Source organism: Antechinus flavipes, chromosome X, assembly GCF_016432865.1.
Source record: "Antechinus flavipes isolate AdamAnt ecotype Samford, QLD, Australia chromosome X, AdamAnt_v2, whole genome shotgun sequence".
NCBI classification, from domain to species: domain Eukaryota; kingdom Metazoa; phylum Chordata; class Mammalia; order Dasyuromorphia; family Dasyuridae; genus Antechinus; species Antechinus flavipes.
In genome coordinates this window covers 8,217,443-8,235,452 of record NC_067404.1, presented here as the reverse complement: position 1 = coordinate 8,235,452, position 18,010 = coordinate 8,217,443, and the positions used below count along the sequence as shown (strand labels likewise).

Genomic DNA, 18,010 nt, shown 5'->3' with positions numbered 1-18,010 from the left:
TTTCAACAGAGAAAGATCTTTATTTTTATTCTTGGACTGAAGCTCTTTTAGCGTTAGTTGTACGTTGTAAGGCAACAAATGTTAAAATACAAAGAATAAATCCTCGACAGTGGGAACAGGCGAAGGATTTGTAGAGGATGAATGTGGAGGCTCCTGCCCCGTCAGGATGGTCAGAGGGGCGCTGTTGGCGTGGGGCGCCTTCGGGCCGATGACATAAGGGGAGAGAAGGGCCACAGAGGAAGGCAGGGGAAGAGGAGGGGAAAGGCAGGGGTGGTGAGGGGAAGGGGAGCTCCAGTCCTGTCCCAGGCCCATTACATGGGTCCTGCGGGGTTCCGTGCAGGAGCAGCTTGGTCCGCTCCGCCGCCGCCGCCGTTGATGCCGCCACCACCGCCGATGCCGCCGCCGATGCCACCGCTGATGCCACCGCCAATGCCACCGTTGATGCCGCCACCGATGCCGCCGCTGATGCCACTGCTGATGCCACCGCTGATGCCACCGCCAATGCCACCGTTGATGCTGCCACTGATGCCGCCGCCGATGCCGCCGCTGATGCCACTGCTGATGCCGCCACCGATGCCGCCGCCGCTGATGCCGCCGATGCCCCCGCCGTCACTACCACTGTCGCTGCTGCCGCCGTCGCTGCCGCCGCCGCCGCCGCCACTGCCACCGTCACTGCCACCGCGGCCATTGTCACTGCCACCGCGGCCATTGTCACTGCCACCGCGGCCATTGTCACTGCCGCCGCTGCCATTGTCACTGGCGGCGCCGCCGCCGCGCGCTTGCCCATCGGGGGGATCTTGGGACCGCTGGGCCCGGCGTGCAGGGTCTCGTCTGCCACCGCCGTCGCCGATGGCGGCCTGCGCGGAAGCCTGGGAGGCCGCGGCCCCTCTGGCGCTCTCTGCCTCGCTTCTCGCCAGCGTGGCCAGCAGGAGGGCGGGCAGGCCTTGGGATCTCCGATGTCTCCGCATGTGAGTCATGGCTTGTCGTCTGCGTTGGGGCTCGGGGCTGAACAGCGTTCGCCGCCCGGGCAAGCTCACTCTCACGCGCCCATCCCCAGCGCCTACGAGGGCTCCATGCTGATTTTCCACATAAGCCTGGGGCCAGTGGCCATAGATCATGGGGGCTGGCCTGGCCCCAGGCATGCCTTCCCCACTCCCACCCAGGGCCAAGGGGTCAGGGGCGGCCGGGGCTAGCCTCGCATAGATCACTGGGGGGGGTGTGGCTCTCCCCCGCCCGTGGCTTCCCGGGGGGGCGCGGGTAGTTTCTCCATGAAATTGTGTCATAGCTGGCCGCGCGTTGGGGGCGGGCTGCGCTCCAGGTGTTCCATCTATTCTCTGAGGGCCGTGGCCGGGGTGCAGTTGAAAGGGCCTCAGCTCGGCCACAATGTAGTGGGGGGGCTGGCCGGCCTTGGGCATCCCCGCCCCTGCCTGTTGCTTCATGGCAACCTTCACCTCGGCTGCCCGGCAGAATTGTGAGGTGGGGGGGGTCCCTCTGTCATGGTTACCCCAGAGTGCTCAGGGTCACCATTGTAACCAGCATAACATTCCAACCCCCAACAGCCTGTGACAGCTGCGGGGCGGGGCTCACCTGCCTGGGGGCCCGGGGGCTCCCCTCCCCCAAAACATGCACCACCCCAGTGAATAAAGCACGGAAAGTACACAAAAAACCCCGGCCTGCTTGTGGAAGTGCCCGCTGGGGGGAGCTCGGTCGCGGCCCCCGCGCCGGGGTGCGGGCGGGGTTGGGAGGGTCGGGAACGGGCCCAGACTCTCCCATCCTCCCCCCCCTCCCGGCCGGGCGCTCCCCGGGGGCAGGCCACGTCCCTGCCGCTAGCTCTCTGTGTCCCCAGCTGTCTGACGGGGTCCCGGCCCTGAGCTTCGGGTGCCGGGGAGGGGCCCCGGGTGTTGGGGAGGGGCCCCGGGTGTCGGGGAGGGGCCCCGGGTTCGGGGAGCACCGGCACGGGGCCTGGCGCCCGGGCAGGGCGGCTCACCTGCATGTTGTTACGTCTGAGGAGTCCTTCCGCATCGGGCCTGACCATGACCGGCTGCTCCAGCCATGGCCTAGAGGCCCCTCCACCCATGTCCCGCTCCCCCGGGCTGGCAGCACCTCTCTCAGGCCTCCACTGCCCCCTAACTGACCACCACATGCTGGGGGCTCGGCTCCCTGGGGGTGGGATCTCTGACAATGCAAACCATCCACAGCAGCTCAGTCTCAGCTGTGGTTTCTCATTCAAGCCACTGTCACAAAGCAAGTGGCAGTGCTGAGACACCTACTGAGAACTAGACCTTCTAGGGTCATTCTAAGGTTCTGGTGCCCAATGAAACTGATGCACCTGACTTGGAGCTCCCAAAAAACCCTAAATGCCCCACCCTCCAGGGAGCCCTGAGTCCCCTCTGTTGCCTCAGGGGGGTCCCCTGGCCCTTCTCAGCCATTCCCCGATGGCACTCACTCGGCCCCACTGCCCGGCGGCTACTACTGGCACCCTCAGGGGGAGCTAATGCCTTGGGCTAATCCAGCTGTCCCCAGAACCCCTTTCTCCCCCATCCTCCAGGGGACGGTGGCCTGGGAGCCGGAGGCCTAGGAACGGCCTTGAGTCGGCCCAGTGCCCTCCAACCTCTGTGCAGTGGAAGCCCGCCCTAGGGGGCCCCGTCTCCCCCACCCCGGCCTTGTCCCCCCCTAGAGGAGCATGGGACTCTGTTGGCTGAAACCTGCCCTGCGGGGGCCCTCTCCCCCAGCCAGAGTGAGGCCCCGGGGAATGCTTTCCCCTCCCTGCCTCGCTGGGGCCGGGCTCCTCCTGTTGTCTGCCCTCCCAAGCCTGGTCCCTCTTCCTTGTTTCCCTGTAGCTCTGTGCTAGGTGGTGCCCCGGGAGGGGGCTATGACTTCCCTGTAGCCCTGTCTCCTCCCTCCACTTCATCTTGAGTCCCTTGGGCCCTTCCTTATTTCCAGTGCTATCCAATTCCCAGGCTGACCTGAGCGTTCAGCGGCTGATTTCTGAGAGATGGAGGGTTGGGTTCTGACAGGACTCAGTAGAACACACAGACCCTCTTCCTGTGGGCCCCAAGCTGAACTGATGCTTCCCAGCTAGGCCCATGGGACTGCACCCACCCCAGCATCATAGTCAACGGAACCGAAATGCTCTGTGTGGTCAAGAGAGGGTGGGCCAACTAGGGGAAGGGGCCCCAGAGGCAGGAAGCAGTACCTTGGTGAAGGGGGTCCTGGGGCCTATGGGAATGATCTCAAAGCCTGAGTGAGCAACACAAAGGGTAGATTCGCAGCTCCCAGGACATTGGTCAGGAGCCCTTTCCCTATGGCTCTGTGGGAGCTGGGACCCGCCCCATCGGGCCAGATTAGCCCTTTGGACCCCCTGCAGCTCGCTCCGGGGTCCTTCCTGTGGGGACCTCGGTACTTGCCCTGCCACTAACTGACTCTCTGTGCTGAGGACGCTCAGCTCTCTCTGAGCCCGCCCACGTCTGGCCCAGTGGCCACTGCCATTCCTCCAAGTGCCCCTTAGGACATTAACACAACTGGAGTCCAAACGGACCTCATCACTGTCTTAACACCTCACCTTCCCTAAAACCACGGAGGGCGCCCCACCTTCCCAGGCCCTCAGGCTGGGAACCCGGGGCTTGCTCTGGATGGTACACCCTAGTCACAGCCCCCTCCCAAGCAAACTGTTGCCAAGGCCATCGCACCTTGGCAGCAACTTTCCCCTGACACACTGCCCCCTGGCGGAAGAAGAAAGGCATCTTCACAGGGCTGGACAGAAACAGGAAGTGGGGAAAGGTACTTCCCATAGCGGATGAAGGAATGCCCATGGCCAGAGGGCCTGGGACGCCAGGCGAACTAGCTCAGGCTGTCTTAGGGCCAATCCAGGGCAGCAGATTAAGCCGCCAGCTCCTGTTAGATGAAGCAGGGCAGCAGTCCCTGGGCCCCAGGAGCAGGGGGAGGGGCCGCTGACCCCGGGCAGACTGGCGGAGGAGGCTGTGTGGCAGTGCCCGCTGTGGGACCGGGCCCTGCCTGTGGGGAAGAGACCTTCCACGGGGAGCCGGCGCCAGCCCCCTCGGCCCTCCTCGGGGGTGGCCGCCTTTGGGGGGACGGGAGGGGCCGTGGGGGCTTTGGGAGCCAGACCCCCCGCTGGGAGGCTCAGGCCTGCTCTGCTTCCCACCTGGGGCTTTCTCCAGGTTACCCCGGTCTCCTCCCCTTGGACTGCAAGGCTGCTGGGGCCCACTTGTGGATGTGGCCCCGGCCTGTCTGCCCTCCCCCAGGCCTGCTGGTGCTCAGTGGTGCAGGACACCGGTGTCAGAGATCCCCTCCCCCGGGGAGCCGAGCCCCAGCATGTGGGGGTCCGGGGGCAGTTGGGCCTGAGGGAGGGGCTGCCAGCTGGGGGAGCGGGACATGGGGGGAGGGGCCTCCAGGCCATGGCTGGAGCAGCCAGTCACGGTCAGGCCCGATGCGGAAGGACTCCTCAGACGTAACAACATGCAGGTGAGAGGCCCTGCCCGGGCGCCAGGCCCCGTGCCGGTGCTCCCAAAACCCAGGGAGTGCCAGGCCGGGAAGGGGGCATGGGAGGGCCTGGGTCCATTCCCAACCCTCCCAACCCCGGTGTGGGGGCCGCGACCGAGCTCCCCCCAGTGGGCACTTCCACAAGTGTGTGCGTGTACTTTCCGTGCTTTATTCATTGGGGTGGTGCCGCGTTTGGGGGGAGGGGAGCCCCGGTCTCGCCCGCCAGTTGAGCTGGGGGCTGGGCCCTTAACTGTGTCATGACTGCAACCCCCACAATTCTGAGGCTATCATGGCAGGGGGCCTTTATTACGTCACACTCCCTCTGGAGTGATGACAGGGCTGGTTGCCTTGGAGCTGCTGCCAGTGGTGGGGTGAGAGAAATACAACAGTGCTCACTTTCCCAACCATTATGGCTATGTTAAGACCCCTGCAACTGTCTCTTGGTCAGATCCCCATGAGGAGAGTAGCCGAAAGAAGACCCGGACCCCAGCCGCCCGCGGGGGCCTGGCCCGGGATGATGGGGTTTCAGCTGGGAGGCGGCCGTCTTCCTCCTGCAGGTCATGGACGAGGGATAACAACTTCACAATCAGTACCTTATGCAAGAGTGGGCCCTGTTTTCCATGACCTGTTCATGACAGTTTTGGGTAGCAGGGGGGAGGGGATCCCAGGAGTCATGCCATCTCCAATGGCCTACAGCCGCTGGCCTTATGGACACCCTCACATTCATCCAAGAGCTTTAATTGGTGCCGGTGATGGAAGAAAGAGCAGGTATACAACTGAGGCGGGCCCCCATCCCTCCTGACCCTCAGCGAGGACCACACGCAGTGCCCCATTCAGGCAAATATCGAAGATCTCACGCAAACACCGAAGGCCTGCTGGCAGCTCTGATCAAGGCCCAAGAAGAAATCTCAGGAGCAACCACCGAGCAGGCCCCCTCCCAGGCTCCGGATCATGGCACCGAGGGAGCGGCAGTTGGTGATGGTGATGGCAGATCTTGGCCTCTGCCTGGGCCCCTCGGATCCAAAGATCTCCCCGATGGACAACAAGATGAAAGAACTGAAGACCCTCCTGCCCAGAATCCACCAGAAACCATGTAATTGGGACTGTGAAAAAACTAGAGCCCATTCTCACGGGCCTTATCTTTCTCCTCTTTCCTTTTCATCCTTCCCTTCTTCTTCCCTTGACTTCCTCTTGGGTCCCCCCCCCCAACCATGGCCAGACTCCTCCCTGCAGAAGTCTCCTCCGTGGGCATCCGAGAGCTGCAGAAGGCCCGGATCGCCCTCCCACCCCCCGTCCTCACACCTATCAGTGGGAACATGATTCTTTCGCTTTGAGCTTATATTGCTTTGCCCTCTGCCTTCTATAACAAAAACAGCTTTCTTCAATTCAAGAAGAAAAATAAAGATCTTTCTCTGGTGAAATTGCCTGTGGCCTTTTGTCTTTCTCTCTTCCCCCCCAAACCTGGCACAGCCTGGCTGGGCCCCTCCCTCTCCCTGCCCCCTGCTGCCGCCTCCTTTCCAGACTCCTGTCCCCACCAACAGGCAGCAGGGGACGCCGCCCCTGGGGTGCAGAACTCAGGGATGTGGCTAATGCAAGGTCTCTCTTGGGGTGTGACATCCTCCTCTAGACACACTGCCCCCAGCTTTCCCCTTCACAAAGGTTGTGGAAGAGCCCGGGGAGGTAGAACTTGGGGAGGTGACTAATCCAAGGGCTCATTTAGGTTGTGAAGCCCTGGTGTACATACCCTGCCCCCAGCTTCCTCCTTCACAGACACAGACTCCTGGGGGACAGAACTTGGGGACGTGGGGGGGTCAAAGACTGATTTGCTATGGGAAGCCCTAGTCTAAACTCTCTGCCCCCACCTTCCAACTTCACTGAGAGAGGCTGTAGACCCGTGGGACTCTGGGAAATGGGAGGGAGGAACACCCACACAAACGTGGTGGTCTCCAGCCCAGCGGGTCTGTCCTGGGAGCCCCTCTGAGTTAGGCCTGAAGAAAGCAGGTGGGAGACGGGGCGGGGGCTCCCTGGCTGTCCCGACCCAGACTGTGCGCCAATGGGCTCAGGGGCAGCAGGGGCTCCGAAGGCTCCCCCTGCCCTGGCTGGCTCCCTGCCTGAGGGCTACAGTTTCCCAGCAGCCCCAGGGGCGCCCCGGCCTCTGCCTTCCCCAGGGCCCCTGGGATTTGCATTGCCATTGGGGAGAGGAGGGATCTGGCTGTTTCCTGAGCCTGACCCCTGAAGGGGCTTCCAGTTCTGCTCCCCTCCAACCCCCCCAGGGCAGGCCCGCTTTCTCCCTTAGGCCCGCGCCCTTTCCTGTGTGAGTGTTTTGTGTACCATCTGGGGGTCCTGCCACGGGGGGTGGTGGGGAATTGTCTGGGCTGGGCTCCCCCCCCCAGGCCCAGAGACCTGGGTCCTGCTGTAGCTGGGGGAGATGGGCCAAGAGGGTGGGTCTGGGACTGGGTCTGGGGGGAGGGGCCCAGCCTGCCCCGCTCATCCCCCTTGACACCACCAAGTGGCCATTGGCCCCGCCCTGACCTGTGACCTGGTGGGTCACAATGGATGATGTCACAACCAGGTTCCATTGGCCACAGTCCTGGGGGTGAGGCGTCTGGGGCTGCCCAGACCTGCCCTGCCCAGCCGGGGTGTCAGCTGGGCCAGCCTCTGCTGCCACCTGAGAAAGTGAGTGCCCCCGGCTCCCGGGCCTGGGACTGCTTGGGGACTGAAGGGGCGGGGGAGGAGACGCGGGGCCATGGACGGGCAGGAGGGCTCTGGGGTCCTGAAAGGGAGCGGGGCCTGCAGCGTCCCGTCTCCCTCTCCCCAGTCTCATGGAGGCCCGGGCTGTAGCTGCTGCCAGGCTGCTTGGAAGTCACCCAGGTGGGGATGCTGGCAAGGCCCTCGGGACCCTAGAAAGGCCGCTCTGGTGAGACTGTGTGGGCCGGGCCGGGGGGGGGGGGAGGGAGGGGGGGAGGGGGGGAGGGACTCCTCCTTGCCCTGGGAGGAGGAGGCCCCCGGGACCCCTGAGAGCCGAGGGCAGAGCTGGGCCCGAGCGTCCCCCCGCTGCCCCGGCGGGGGCCCCTGCTCTTTGTCCCCCAGGAGGCCTCCAGTGCGAATAGTGCACCAAGACCCCCGTGGCAGCTCCAGAGGAGCGTTAGCACAGATCTCCGCCGAGACCAACTGCCCTTCTCGTCCCCAGGTACCAGCAGGGGGCGCCCCTCCCAGAAGCCTCGCTGGGGCCCCTGTTGAAAGCCCGTCCCCCGTGCCCCCCCCCCCCCCGTGTGCCATGGCTATTCCCTCACACACACACACCCCCCCCGCTCACGGGGAGCTACACACAGCACACAAGGGTCCCCATAGAGAACAAGAGCCACCTCTCACCCTCAGAGCAAAAAGTCCCCAAGGCACATTCACCCGGAACACACACACGGGGCACACATACACACACAGGGCACACACACACACACACACATACACACACGGGGCACACGCACACAGCACACACACACACACACACACACACACGCACACACACACACACACGAATCCCCGCCCCCCCATACACATGGCACACACTCCCAGAGCCAGCTTCCCCGTGCCGGGCCTGCTCTTTCCCTGGGCCCTGAAGCCCCATCAGTGGGACAGGCGCGTAGGGGTGGGGGCCGGGACCCCTGCCCGGCACTGTTCCCACACCCCCCCTCCCCCCGCTCTTTACAGACACATCAGAAGTTGCCTGCTCCCTGACAGCTCCCATCAGACCCAGCAGCTGTGAGGAAGAGAACCACTGAGGTGGCTTAGGAAGAAATGCCCGAGGTAGGAAGCGTTGCCCAGTCGTTTGGCCTGAGCCCTCTGCTCTGCCCCTCCGAGGGTGCCCGGCCCCCTTGGCCCGGAGCCGGGCGCCCCCCGCTGCCCCGGGGAGGCGTCCCTCGGGGGCCGGCAGCCAGTCCCTCCCAGAGTCCTCCGCACGGGCAGGGGGGCTTCCCGCATCTGCTTTGCAGAGGAGGGGCCGAGACCCGGAGCTCAGGAGGGCCCATTGGCCGGGGGGCCATCCCCAGCTTGGGACTCGGGAGCCCCGCTTCACGGAGTGCAGGCCTTCTGGTGCCCAGTGCGGTGGGGGGCGTTCTGGCCCCCTGTGGTGCGGTGGGGGACGTTCCGGCCCCCTGTGGTGTGGTGGGGGGGATCCAGAGCCCTTGGTGACCGAGGCTCTCTCTCCTTCTCCCCGCAGGAATGACAATCTCTCTGCTCTCGCACTGCCCGGGCAGGACTGGCCCTAATTGTGCAACTTCCTTCCTTCCTGGTGGGTGACCTGGGGCAAACCTCTCCCTCCCTGCGCGGGCTCCCCTTGTGCCCTCTGTAGAATGGGGCTGCCATCCCGGTAGCCGGGTGCCCGGCGCCGCCCTGCCAGGGGGGCTGTGCGTGCCCCGAGATGCCAAGGAGCACCGCCCGTGGGGCTGCCCGCTCTGAGTGAGGGCTCTCTTGAGAGGCCGCCCCATGGCCCCGTGGGCCTGCGCTGAGAGGGGGCAGCCCCGCCTCCCGGGCCGGGTGGCCTCTGGGCCGCAGCTTCTGGGGGCTTGGCCCAGTCGCCTTGTGGGCAGCACCTCCCCTCCCTGACCTCCCCGCAGGGAGAGCCCCGGCCGCGCCCTCCTTTCCCCGAGGGGCCCCCAGCTCCTTCCCTGCCCCCGGGCCCAGGGCTCCCAGAGGGGCGTCCCCACCTTCGGGGCACACTCGCAGCCCCCGGACAGCCCGGGCTTGTTCCTCACGGGGCCCTGGCGGGGGCTGGGGTGTGTTCCAGAACTAGAGGCAGAAAGCAGCCCTGCTGGACCAGAAGCAGCACCTTTCTGTGGGGCACAAGGACCACCAGACATCGGGTCAGCTGAGGCATGGTCCGCTAGGACCCAGCCCGACTGCTGCCTGCTCAGACCCTGAGTAAGTAGGGGCTGGTCTGGCTGGGCAGTGGGGGGGGGCTCCTCTGCCTGCCTGCCACCCCTGGACACGTTCTACCCCAGACGGGGGTGCCGGCCTCCCAGGGCAGAGGGCAGAGGGGAGGGCCCGGCCCCTGCCACCGGCGGCCTGACCCCTTGGCACTCTGGGGGTGTGGGCTCCCCGTGTCCCCTCCTCCCTGGGCCCCGAGGCTGCTGCCGTCGGGCAGATGTGGCCCCGGACCCGCGGAGCGGCTCCCCTTCCCGTCTCCCGGCGAGCCTCCCCTGTGCCCCCCCCTGATGGCTGTCCTTGTCTCCCAGGTGCCCGGGCGGCTGCCTCTGTGAGGCGTGATGCATCTGGTCAATAAACACGCCTCTGAGGAACCCACCGTGTGCCGAGAGGGTCCTTGCGCTCTGGGGGGGCGGGGGCGGGGGGGGGGGAGGGGGGGGAACATGAGCTTGGGCCAGCAGGGAGCTGGGACCTTTCCCAGGCGCAGACAGCTCCAAGGAGGCCCGTCTCCTTCAGGGCGATTCTCCCCAGGAAGTCCTCCGCCTCCGGCTCCTTCCTGCCCCCGCCGGGCTGCCCCCCGGCCCGGGGCCTGGTGTCTGCCCAGAGGGGCCTCCCTCCCCGCCCCCTCAGGGACTCCCAGGCAGGACTGATGGGGCAGGGGGAGCTGCCCCCCCACGGAGGTGCCCCCGGTTCTGCAGCCTCATACCTGGGGAGCCCAGAGACCCGACCTCTCCCTCACAGCCCTGGGCCTCTCCCTCCCTTCTCCTACCACTGTCTCCTTCCCCCCTCTGGGGCCAATCACATCTGTGGCTGACCTGCCTGTCACCTGGTGCCCCGCCCCCTCGCTCAGTCCCTGGCCTCCCCTGGGTCCCCCTCTGAGATGTTGGACACCCGGCTCTGCGCGCGCCTTCTCACCTTCCCGCCTGGTCCCGCCCAGGCCCGAGTCCCAGAGGCCGCCCTGTCCTGGACCCTTTGGCCCCACTTCCTCCTCAATTCTGGCCCAATGCGGCCTGAAGTGTTATCCCGGAGGGGGGCCTGAAACATTTTTGGGGAGGGGGGGCACTTGAAATATTACTCCGGAAGGAGGGGCCTGAATTATTACTCCGGGGGGGGGCCCGAATTATTACTGAGGGGGCTGAGTTATTCCTCTGAGGGACGCTCTTCCTCTTGCTTCCCCCTTTCCTGCCTTTGTCCCGGGAGAGAAGGGGATCCCTACGAGCTGAAGCGTTGCCTCTTTCCTGGGGAATTCGAGGCCATTAGGCGCCTTTTGGGGCCGGCTCCGCTTCGTGTACCTCAGTCTCCCACCGCTCCTTTTGGGGAGCAGCCGCAGCCCCTCTGGGCCATATCCCTCCCCCCTCCCGGGGAAGGCTGCCGCTGGCCAAGTGTGCCAAGGTCTAGGCTGGTGGGTCCCCTCTACCTCTGGGGGGTGGAATGTGTCCCCCTCTCCTTCCCTTACACGCCTTTTGGGCGCCGGGGGCGCGGGGGCGCTCCCCTTTCCTTCTCTCACTCCCTGGGGTGGGGGGGCGGTGGCCGCCGGTTCCTCTCCCTGCCGAGACCACCCAGCGTTGGGTTTCCGGCCGCGGCCCGGGGCCGCCCGCACTAACCCAAAGTCCCCCAGAAAGTTGGGCCTTCAGGCACCCGGCCTCAAGTCTAGGAGGGTGTGGGCCCGCCCGGTCCCGCCCGGTCCCGCCCTCTCTCCCGGACACCTGGGCCCAAGGGCCGCTCCACAAGCGGGGACGCATCGGTAGCTCCCCGAGCACCTGGTCCTCGGAGAAGCCACCAAGTCCCTCCCCCGCTCCTCCCTCCGCTGTGCAAATCAATCCTCCCCCATACCCGTAATACAGAAGCTACCCCTCCCCGGCCCCTCGCACGCCCGTTGCGCATGCGCAGGTCCAGACACACCGCTAGGGCCGCGGGGACGCGGGACTGGACGATCCGGACAAATCCGGGTACGATCCCGGGAAACGGGGAGCTGTCGGCGTCCCCCCGCCCCCAGCCTTCTGCCACGTCCCCCTGTGGAGAACCCGGATGTCCGCCTTCAGCCTCCCTTTCCTTGGCGGGAGGCCGTTCTCAGCCGGGCCACGGTTCGGTGCTCCCCAGCGGCCGGGGAGGCGGCGGGACCCGCTCCCTTGCGAGCGTATCTGTATCAGCGGCCAGCGCGGGGCCGGCATGCAGCAAGTGCCTCATAAAGGCCTATCGAATGATCTGTCCTAGATGCCAGGTGGTTAGAAGCCAGTTCTGGAACCTGACCCTCTGATCCACCGGGAGGGGGGATCCTCGCAGGGGGAGGAGTGGAGAGATGGCCGAAAGGCGGCCCGAACCGCAGCCAGCCGGGTCAGAGATCGAGCGGGTCGGAGCTGGGGGTCCTGTTGTCCGTCTGTCCCCGCACCCCTCCCCCAATCTGCAGGGGGTTGGAATAGGAACGCAAGAGAATTATGGTTGGGCCTCGTCGGGAGAGTAGAATCCTTCCGACTTGCAAGGTTCTAGGGGCTACTGGCGGACAGCACCCCGAGGATGAGCTCCGGGACGTAGGGGGCGCCCTGGGGCGCCGGCACTCCGGCCTGGGCGGAGCCTCAGCAGGCCCAGGAGGCTTTCAGAGTTGGAATTGAAGGCTTCTGGGTGCCTTATATTGGCCAGCCCAGCCTCTCTTGGCCATCCAAAGCATGCTTCATCCTTCCAAGATGGAGCTTGGAGTGGGGGGGGGGGGATGCGTGGTCCTAATTAGAAAGTGGTCCTGCCTGCTAGGGGCCCAGAGGGAGAGCATCTGGGTGCTCTCCTGAGTCCTGGCAGAACCGAGCCCTCTGTCTCTCAGAAAATCAGGCACTGAGCCCTTGACCCCATAATCCCTTCCTGGGCCAGCACCATGGCAGCTGTGCTGGGGATGAGGAGGTGGAAGGTACAGACGTCCCTAGCCCGAGATTTGGGCTGGGGCAAAGTGCCCTGGCCAGCCTTGGCTCTGCCAGTCACTGACTGGGTCACCCTCTATCCACTTTCTAGGGGATTCCCTCCCAGCATCCCACTCCGGGCTTCTAGATCCTGTGTTCCCAGGGCCTCCAGGGGCTGTCTTAGAGAGCTTAGCTTCTGAGAGAGATTCCTCCCTGGCTGCCGGCCTGAGCTGACCTCCGCGGCCAGCACGAACAAAGCCTTGCTCGGCAGGGGGCTTGCTGGGAAACTGCCTTGTAGAAGTCAGGGGTCGGGGGAGCGGCTGCCAACCCCCTGTGCCGGTCCTCCCCTTTGGCCCTGCTGGCAGGGACGGGGGAATGGGGGTGCTTAATAACTCTTCACTGGGCTGCTTCTGACACCAAAGAGAGTGGGATCTCTCTGGGGAGCTCAGGCTGCAGCCTGCCAGGCTAGGGGGAGGTAGGGAAGGAAAATGATGTAGCTTCTCTCCTCTCCATCAACACTTCCCTCGTTCTCTCGGTCATACAGACCAAATGGGATGTCAAAGACACTGCAGTAAATGGGCCCCTCGCCTCCGCCAAGAGGAGTGTGGACAGTTGGGGAAGGGGCAAGGGGGAGTCGCTCATTTTGTGCCCACTCTGAGCGCTGCCAATCTTATATCCCATGTGACTGTGAGAGGACAGAGACGAGTCCCTGGGGGAGGGGCTGCAGGGCAAGAAAGTGGGGAGGGAAGCCGGGCCAAGCTTCCTTCAAGAAGAAAGTGGCCCAGAATCAGCCTCCCCTGAGTCCTGTGGGACAGGCTAAGGCTTTATTCTGCCACAGGCTCCTCAGAGGGGCAGGCTTCAGGCCTCCCCCAACAGCCTCCACCGAGGGGGGGGACTGAGTCCCATCGGGCCCCAACGGGCAGTGGGAGTGAGTCAAGAGGCCTGCTTCAGGCTCAGCCGGCAGTTGCTGGAAGGGCTGACCTTCGTGCCCTCGGGAGCATCAAGGCCCCTTCTTTGGAAAGGAGGTTCCTGCCGGGTGATTTCCAAGGCTCTTTCAGCTCTGCACCCCTCTGCTCCTAGCCCCCCCCCCAGGGAAGCCTTCCAGGGCCAGGCCTCAGCGGACGCTGCCCGGTGGGAGGCCCTGCCTTCCCTTAAAGAAAGCGGACCCTGCACAGCCTCGGGCCCCTTGGGATGACGCCTTGCTTCCCTGCCCGGTGGGCCAGCCAGTTGCCATGCTGGGGCCAGGGCCCCTCGAGACGCTGCTCTCCACTCATCCGGGAAAGATGTGGCTGAATGGATGTTTCTGTGACTCCCGGCGGGGTGGGAAAGCTCCCCCCGGGTGTCCATCTCTCGCTACGAGGGGGAGGGGCCGAGTGATGAGTACTCCCTGAAACACGTCCCAGGGGTGCCCCGTGGGGGGGGGGGCGTTGTGTGGGCCCTCATGTGTATGAGAACTAGGCAGGGCAGCAGTCCCTGGGCCCCAGGAGCAGGAGAAGAGGCTGCTGACCCCAGGCAGACTGGCAGAGGAGCCTGTGTGGCAGTGCCCACTCTGCCTGTGGTAAAGAGACCTTCCACAGGGAGCCGGCGCCAGCCCCCTCGGCCCTCCTCGGGGGTGGCCACCTTTGTGGGGATGGGAGGGGCCGTGGGGGCTTTGGGAGCCAGACTCCCCACTGGGAGGCTCAGGCCTGCTCTGTTCCCCGCCTGGGGCTGTCTCCAGGTTACCCCGGTCTCCTCCCCCAACACAGCAGGCCCTTGGACTACAAGGCTGCTGGGGCCCACTTGTGGATGTGGCCCCGGCCCGTCTGCCCTCCCCCAGGCCTGCTGGTGCTTGGGTGGTGGAGGACACCTGGTGTCAGAGATCCCACCCCCAGGGAGCCGAGCCCCCAGCATGTGGTGGTCAGTTAGGGGGCAGTGGAGGCCTGAGAGAGGTGCTGCCAGCCCGGGGGAGCGGGACATGGGTGGAGGGGCCTCTAGGCCATGGCTGGAGCAGCCGGTCATGGTCAGGCCCGATGCGGAAGGACTCCTCAGACGTAACAACATGCAGGTGAGCCGCCCTGCCCGGGCGCCAGGCCCCGTGCCGGTGCTCCCCGAACCCGGGGCCCCTCCCCGACACCCGGGGCCCCTCCCCAACACCCGGGGCCCCTCCCCGGCACCCGAAGCTCAGGGCCGGGACCCCGTCAGACAGCTGGGGACACAGAGAGCTAGCGGCAGGGACGTGGCCTGCCCCCGGGGAGCGCCCGGCCGGGAGGGGGGGGAGGATGGGAGAGTCTGGGCCCGTTCCCGACCCTCCCAACCCCGCCCGCACCCCGGCGCGGGGGCCGCGACCGAGCTCCCCCAGCGGGCACTTCCACAAGCAGGCCGGGGTTTTTTGTGTACTTTCCGTGCTTTATTCACTGGGGTGGTGCATGTTTTGGGGGAGGGGAGCCCCCGGCCCCCAGGCAGGTGAGCCCCGCCCCGCAGCTGTCACAGGCTGTTGGGGGTTGGAATGTTATGCTGGTTACAATGGTGACCCTGAGCACTCTGGGGTAACCATGACAGAGGGACCCCCCCCACCTCACAATTCTGCCGGGCAGCCGAGGTGAAGGTTGCCATGAAGCAACAGGCAGGGGCGGGGATGCCCAAGGCCGGCCAGCCCCCCCACTACATTGTGGCCGAGCTGAGGCCCTTTCAACTGCACCCCGGCCACGGCCCTCAGAGAATAGATGGAACACCTGGAGCGCAGCCCGCCCCCAACGCGCGGCCAGCTATGACACAATTTCATGGAGAAACTACCCGCGCCCCCCCGGGAAGCCACGGGCGGGGGAGAGCCACACCCCCCCCAGTGATCTATGCGAGGCTAGCCCCGGCCGCCCCTGACCCCTTGGCCCTGGGTGGGAGTGGGGAAGGCATGCCTGGGGCCAGGCCAGCCCCCATGATCTATGGCCACTGGCCCCAGGCTTATGTGGAAAATCAGCATGGAGCCCTCGTAGGCGCTGGGGATGGGCGCGTGAGAGTGAGCTTGCCCGGGCGGCGAACGCTGTTCAGCCCCGAGCCCCAACGCAGACGACAAGCCATGACTCACATGCGGAGACATCGGAGATCCCAAGGCCTGCCCGCCCTCCTGCTGGCCACGCTGGCGAGAAGCGAGGCAGAGAGCGCCAGAGGGGCCGCGGCCTCCCAGGCTTCCGCGCAGGCCGCCATCGGCGACGGCGGTGGCAGACGAGACCCTGCACGCCGGGCCCAGCGGTCCCAAGATCCCCCCGATGGGCAAGCGCGCGGCGGCGGCGCCGCCAGTGACAATGGCAGCGGCGGCAGTGACAATGGCCGCGGTGGCAGTGACGGTGGCAGTGGCAGCGGTGGCGGCGGCAGTGATGGCGGCAGCAGCGACAGTGGTAGTGATGGCGGGGGCATCGGCGGCATCAGCGGCAGCGGCGGCATCGGCGGCGGCATCGGCGGCGGCATCAGTGGCGGCATCAACGGTGGCATCAGCGGCAGCATCAACGGTGGCATTGGCGGTGGCATCAGCGGTGGCATCGGCGGCGGCATCGGTGGCGGCATCAACGGTGGCATTGGCGGTGGCATCAGCGGTGGCATCAGCGGTGGCATCGGCGGCGGCATCGGCGGTGGTGGCGGCATCAACGGCGGCGGCGGAGGAGCGGACCAAGCTGCTCCTGCACGGAACCCCGCAGGACCCATGTAATGGGCCTGGGACAGGACTGGAGCTCCCCTTCCCCTCACCACCCCTGCCTTTCCCCTCCTCTTCCCCTGCCTTCCTCTGTGGCCCTTCTCTCCCCTATGTCATCGGCCCGAAGGCGCCCCACGCCAACAGCGCCCCTCTGACCATCCTGACGGGGCAGGAGCGTCAACATTCATCCTCTACAAATCCTTCGCCTGTTCCCACTGTCGAGGATTTATTCTTTGTATTTTAACATTTGTTGCCTTACAACGTACAACTAACGCTAAAAGAGCTTCAGTCCAAGAATAAAAATAAAGATCTTTCTCTGTTGAAATTGCCTTGGTCTTCTTCCCCCCCCCCCCCCTCACCACGGCCTGCCCGGCCTCTGCCCCTGCCGCCCCTGGGACCTCCTCCCTGCCCCCGACTTCCAGTTACGCCCCGATGCCCTGAGAGACGCCCCCATGGGCCGCGGGGGGGCCCCCTGGGGTGCGGACCTTGGGGACGGGGCCGATTCAAGGAGCCTTTGGGCCGGGAAGCCCCGCTCTGAGTCACTGCCCCAGCTTCTGCCTTCACAGAGAGGAGGGAGACCCCTGGGCTCCGGGAACGGGGAGGGGGGAAGGCCCACAGGAACGTGGGGGTCTCCAGCCCAGTGGGTCTGTCCTGGGAGCCCCTCTGAGTTACGCCTGAAGAAAGCAGGTGGGAGACGGGGCGGGGGCTCCCGGGCTGTCCCGGCCCAGACTGTACCGGCGGGCTCGGGCGCAGCGGGCCCCGCAGGCTCCCCCTGCCCTGGCTGGCTCCCTGCCTGAGAGCTGCAGTTTCCCCGCAGCCCCAGGGGCGCCCCCTCTGCCTGCCCCAGGGTCCCGCAGAGCCGGGGAAGTTGTGGGGGAGACTGCGGTGCGACGGGAGCGCGAGACCCGGCCCCAATAAGTGCCCTGGGGGGTAAGAAGCTCCTTGTTTGGGTCTGGCCCAAAGGGCCGGCCCCGCGGTTCAGGGGCATCTTCCAGGGAAAACAGGACACACGGAGGCTTTCTCACCCTGCAGGGGCCTCGGGGGGGCAGAGAACTCGACCACCCCGGCCGTCACCGCAGGGACCCCCGGCCGGGCCCGCCGACTCCCCGGGCCCTTACCGGGCCCACAGGAAGGAGGGAACGGGGCAGGGGGCACATTCTGCCCTAGTGATGCTCAGCGGGGTGGGAGCCAAGGGGCAAGAAATCGTCCCCCCCCCTCACCCCCCGCCCCAGCTCCTCGTCAGTTGGGGCCAAAGGACTCAGAGCGGGAGGAGGCCAGAGAGTCCACTGACTAGAAGGCTGCCCTGTTACAGAGGGGGAAACTGAGGCTCACGGGGGCTGGGGAGTGGTGGCTCCCTGACAGGCCGGTGGGAGTCCCCCGGGGGGGAAGCTGGGGAGGCCCCGGGACACTAGAAAGGCCGCTCTGGGGAGGTTCTGTCACTGGGCCGGACTCAAGGCTGTTCCTAGGCCTCGGGCTCCCGGGCTGCTGCCCCCTGGAGGATGGGGGAGAAGGGTGGGGGAGAAGGGGGCGCTGGGGGCAGGTGGATTAGCCCAGGGCACTAGCGCCCCCTCAGGGTGCCATCAAGGAGTGGCAGAGAAGGGCTGGGGAAGTTTTCTTCATAAAATGGGAGGAAGATCCCTGTTTTGTGGAACTTGGGGATGTAGCTGAGACAAGGGCTGATTTTGGGTGGGAAGCCCTGTTCTAGACACACTTTTCCCAGCTTCCTCCTTCACAGACACAGGGTGGGTGGGAGACCCTTGGGGTGCAGAATACAGGGATGTGGCTGGGCCAAGGGCTCCTTTGGGGAGGGAAGCCCTGCTCTAGACTCGCTGCCCCTGCTTCCTCCTTCACAGAGATGGGGAGCCCCCACAGTGGTGAATGTGGGGATGCGGCTGGGACAAGGGCTCATTTGGGGAGGGAAGCTTTGTTCTAGACTCTTAGGTTGCTTCTTCACAGGCAAATAGGGGGACCCCCGCGGTGGTGAATGCAGAGATGTGGTTGGGCCAAGGGCTCCTTTGGGGAGAGAAGAGCCACCCTCCAC

The 18,010-nt window shown here is 65.6% G+C and overlaps 2 protein-coding genes and 1 long non-coding RNA gene across 3 annotated transcripts; 2 read left to right on the top strand and 1 right to left on the bottom strand.

Moving 5' to 3' along the window:
* LOC127542949 (uncharacterized) lies at nucleotides 1–4,262 on the bottom strand. Its single transcript, XM_051968900.1, has 3 exons — nucleotides 2,967–4,262; nucleotides 1,988–2,175; nucleotides 1–1,094 (listed from the first exon to the last, which is right to left on the bottom strand). Exons 2-3 carry the CDS (start codon nucleotides 2,141–2,143, stop codon nucleotides 312–314), a joined length of 939 nt encoding a protein of 312 aa, XP_051824860.1. The 5' UTR covers nucleotides 2,144–2,175; nucleotides 2,967–4,262; the 3' UTR covers nucleotides 1–311.
* A 2,788-nt stretch (nucleotides 4,263–7,050) lies between these two features.
* LOC127542963 (uncharacterized) lies at nucleotides 7,051–9,794 on the top strand. The gene is made up of 7 exons (XR_007948943.1): nucleotides 7,051–7,176; nucleotides 7,319–7,417; nucleotides 7,591–7,690; nucleotides 8,209–8,304; nucleotides 8,717–8,788; nucleotides 9,284–9,417; nucleotides 9,732–9,794. It is a non-coding gene; the product is annotated as an uncharacterized LOC127542963 (long non-coding RNA).
* A 3,816-nt stretch (nucleotides 9,795–13,610) lies between these two features.
* LOC127542948 (PE-PGRS family protein PE_PGRS5-like) lies at nucleotides 13,611–16,276 on the top strand. The gene is made up of 2 exons (XM_051968899.1): nucleotides 13,611–14,349; nucleotides 15,241–16,276. The coding sequence occupies exons 1-2, from the start codon at nucleotides 13,747–13,749 to the stop codon at nucleotides 15,982–15,984; spliced, it is 1,347 nt and encodes a 448-aa protein (XP_051824859.1). The 5' UTR covers nucleotides 13,611–13,746; the 3' UTR covers nucleotides 15,985–16,276.
* Nucleotides 16,277–18,010: the final 1,734 nt, after the last annotated feature.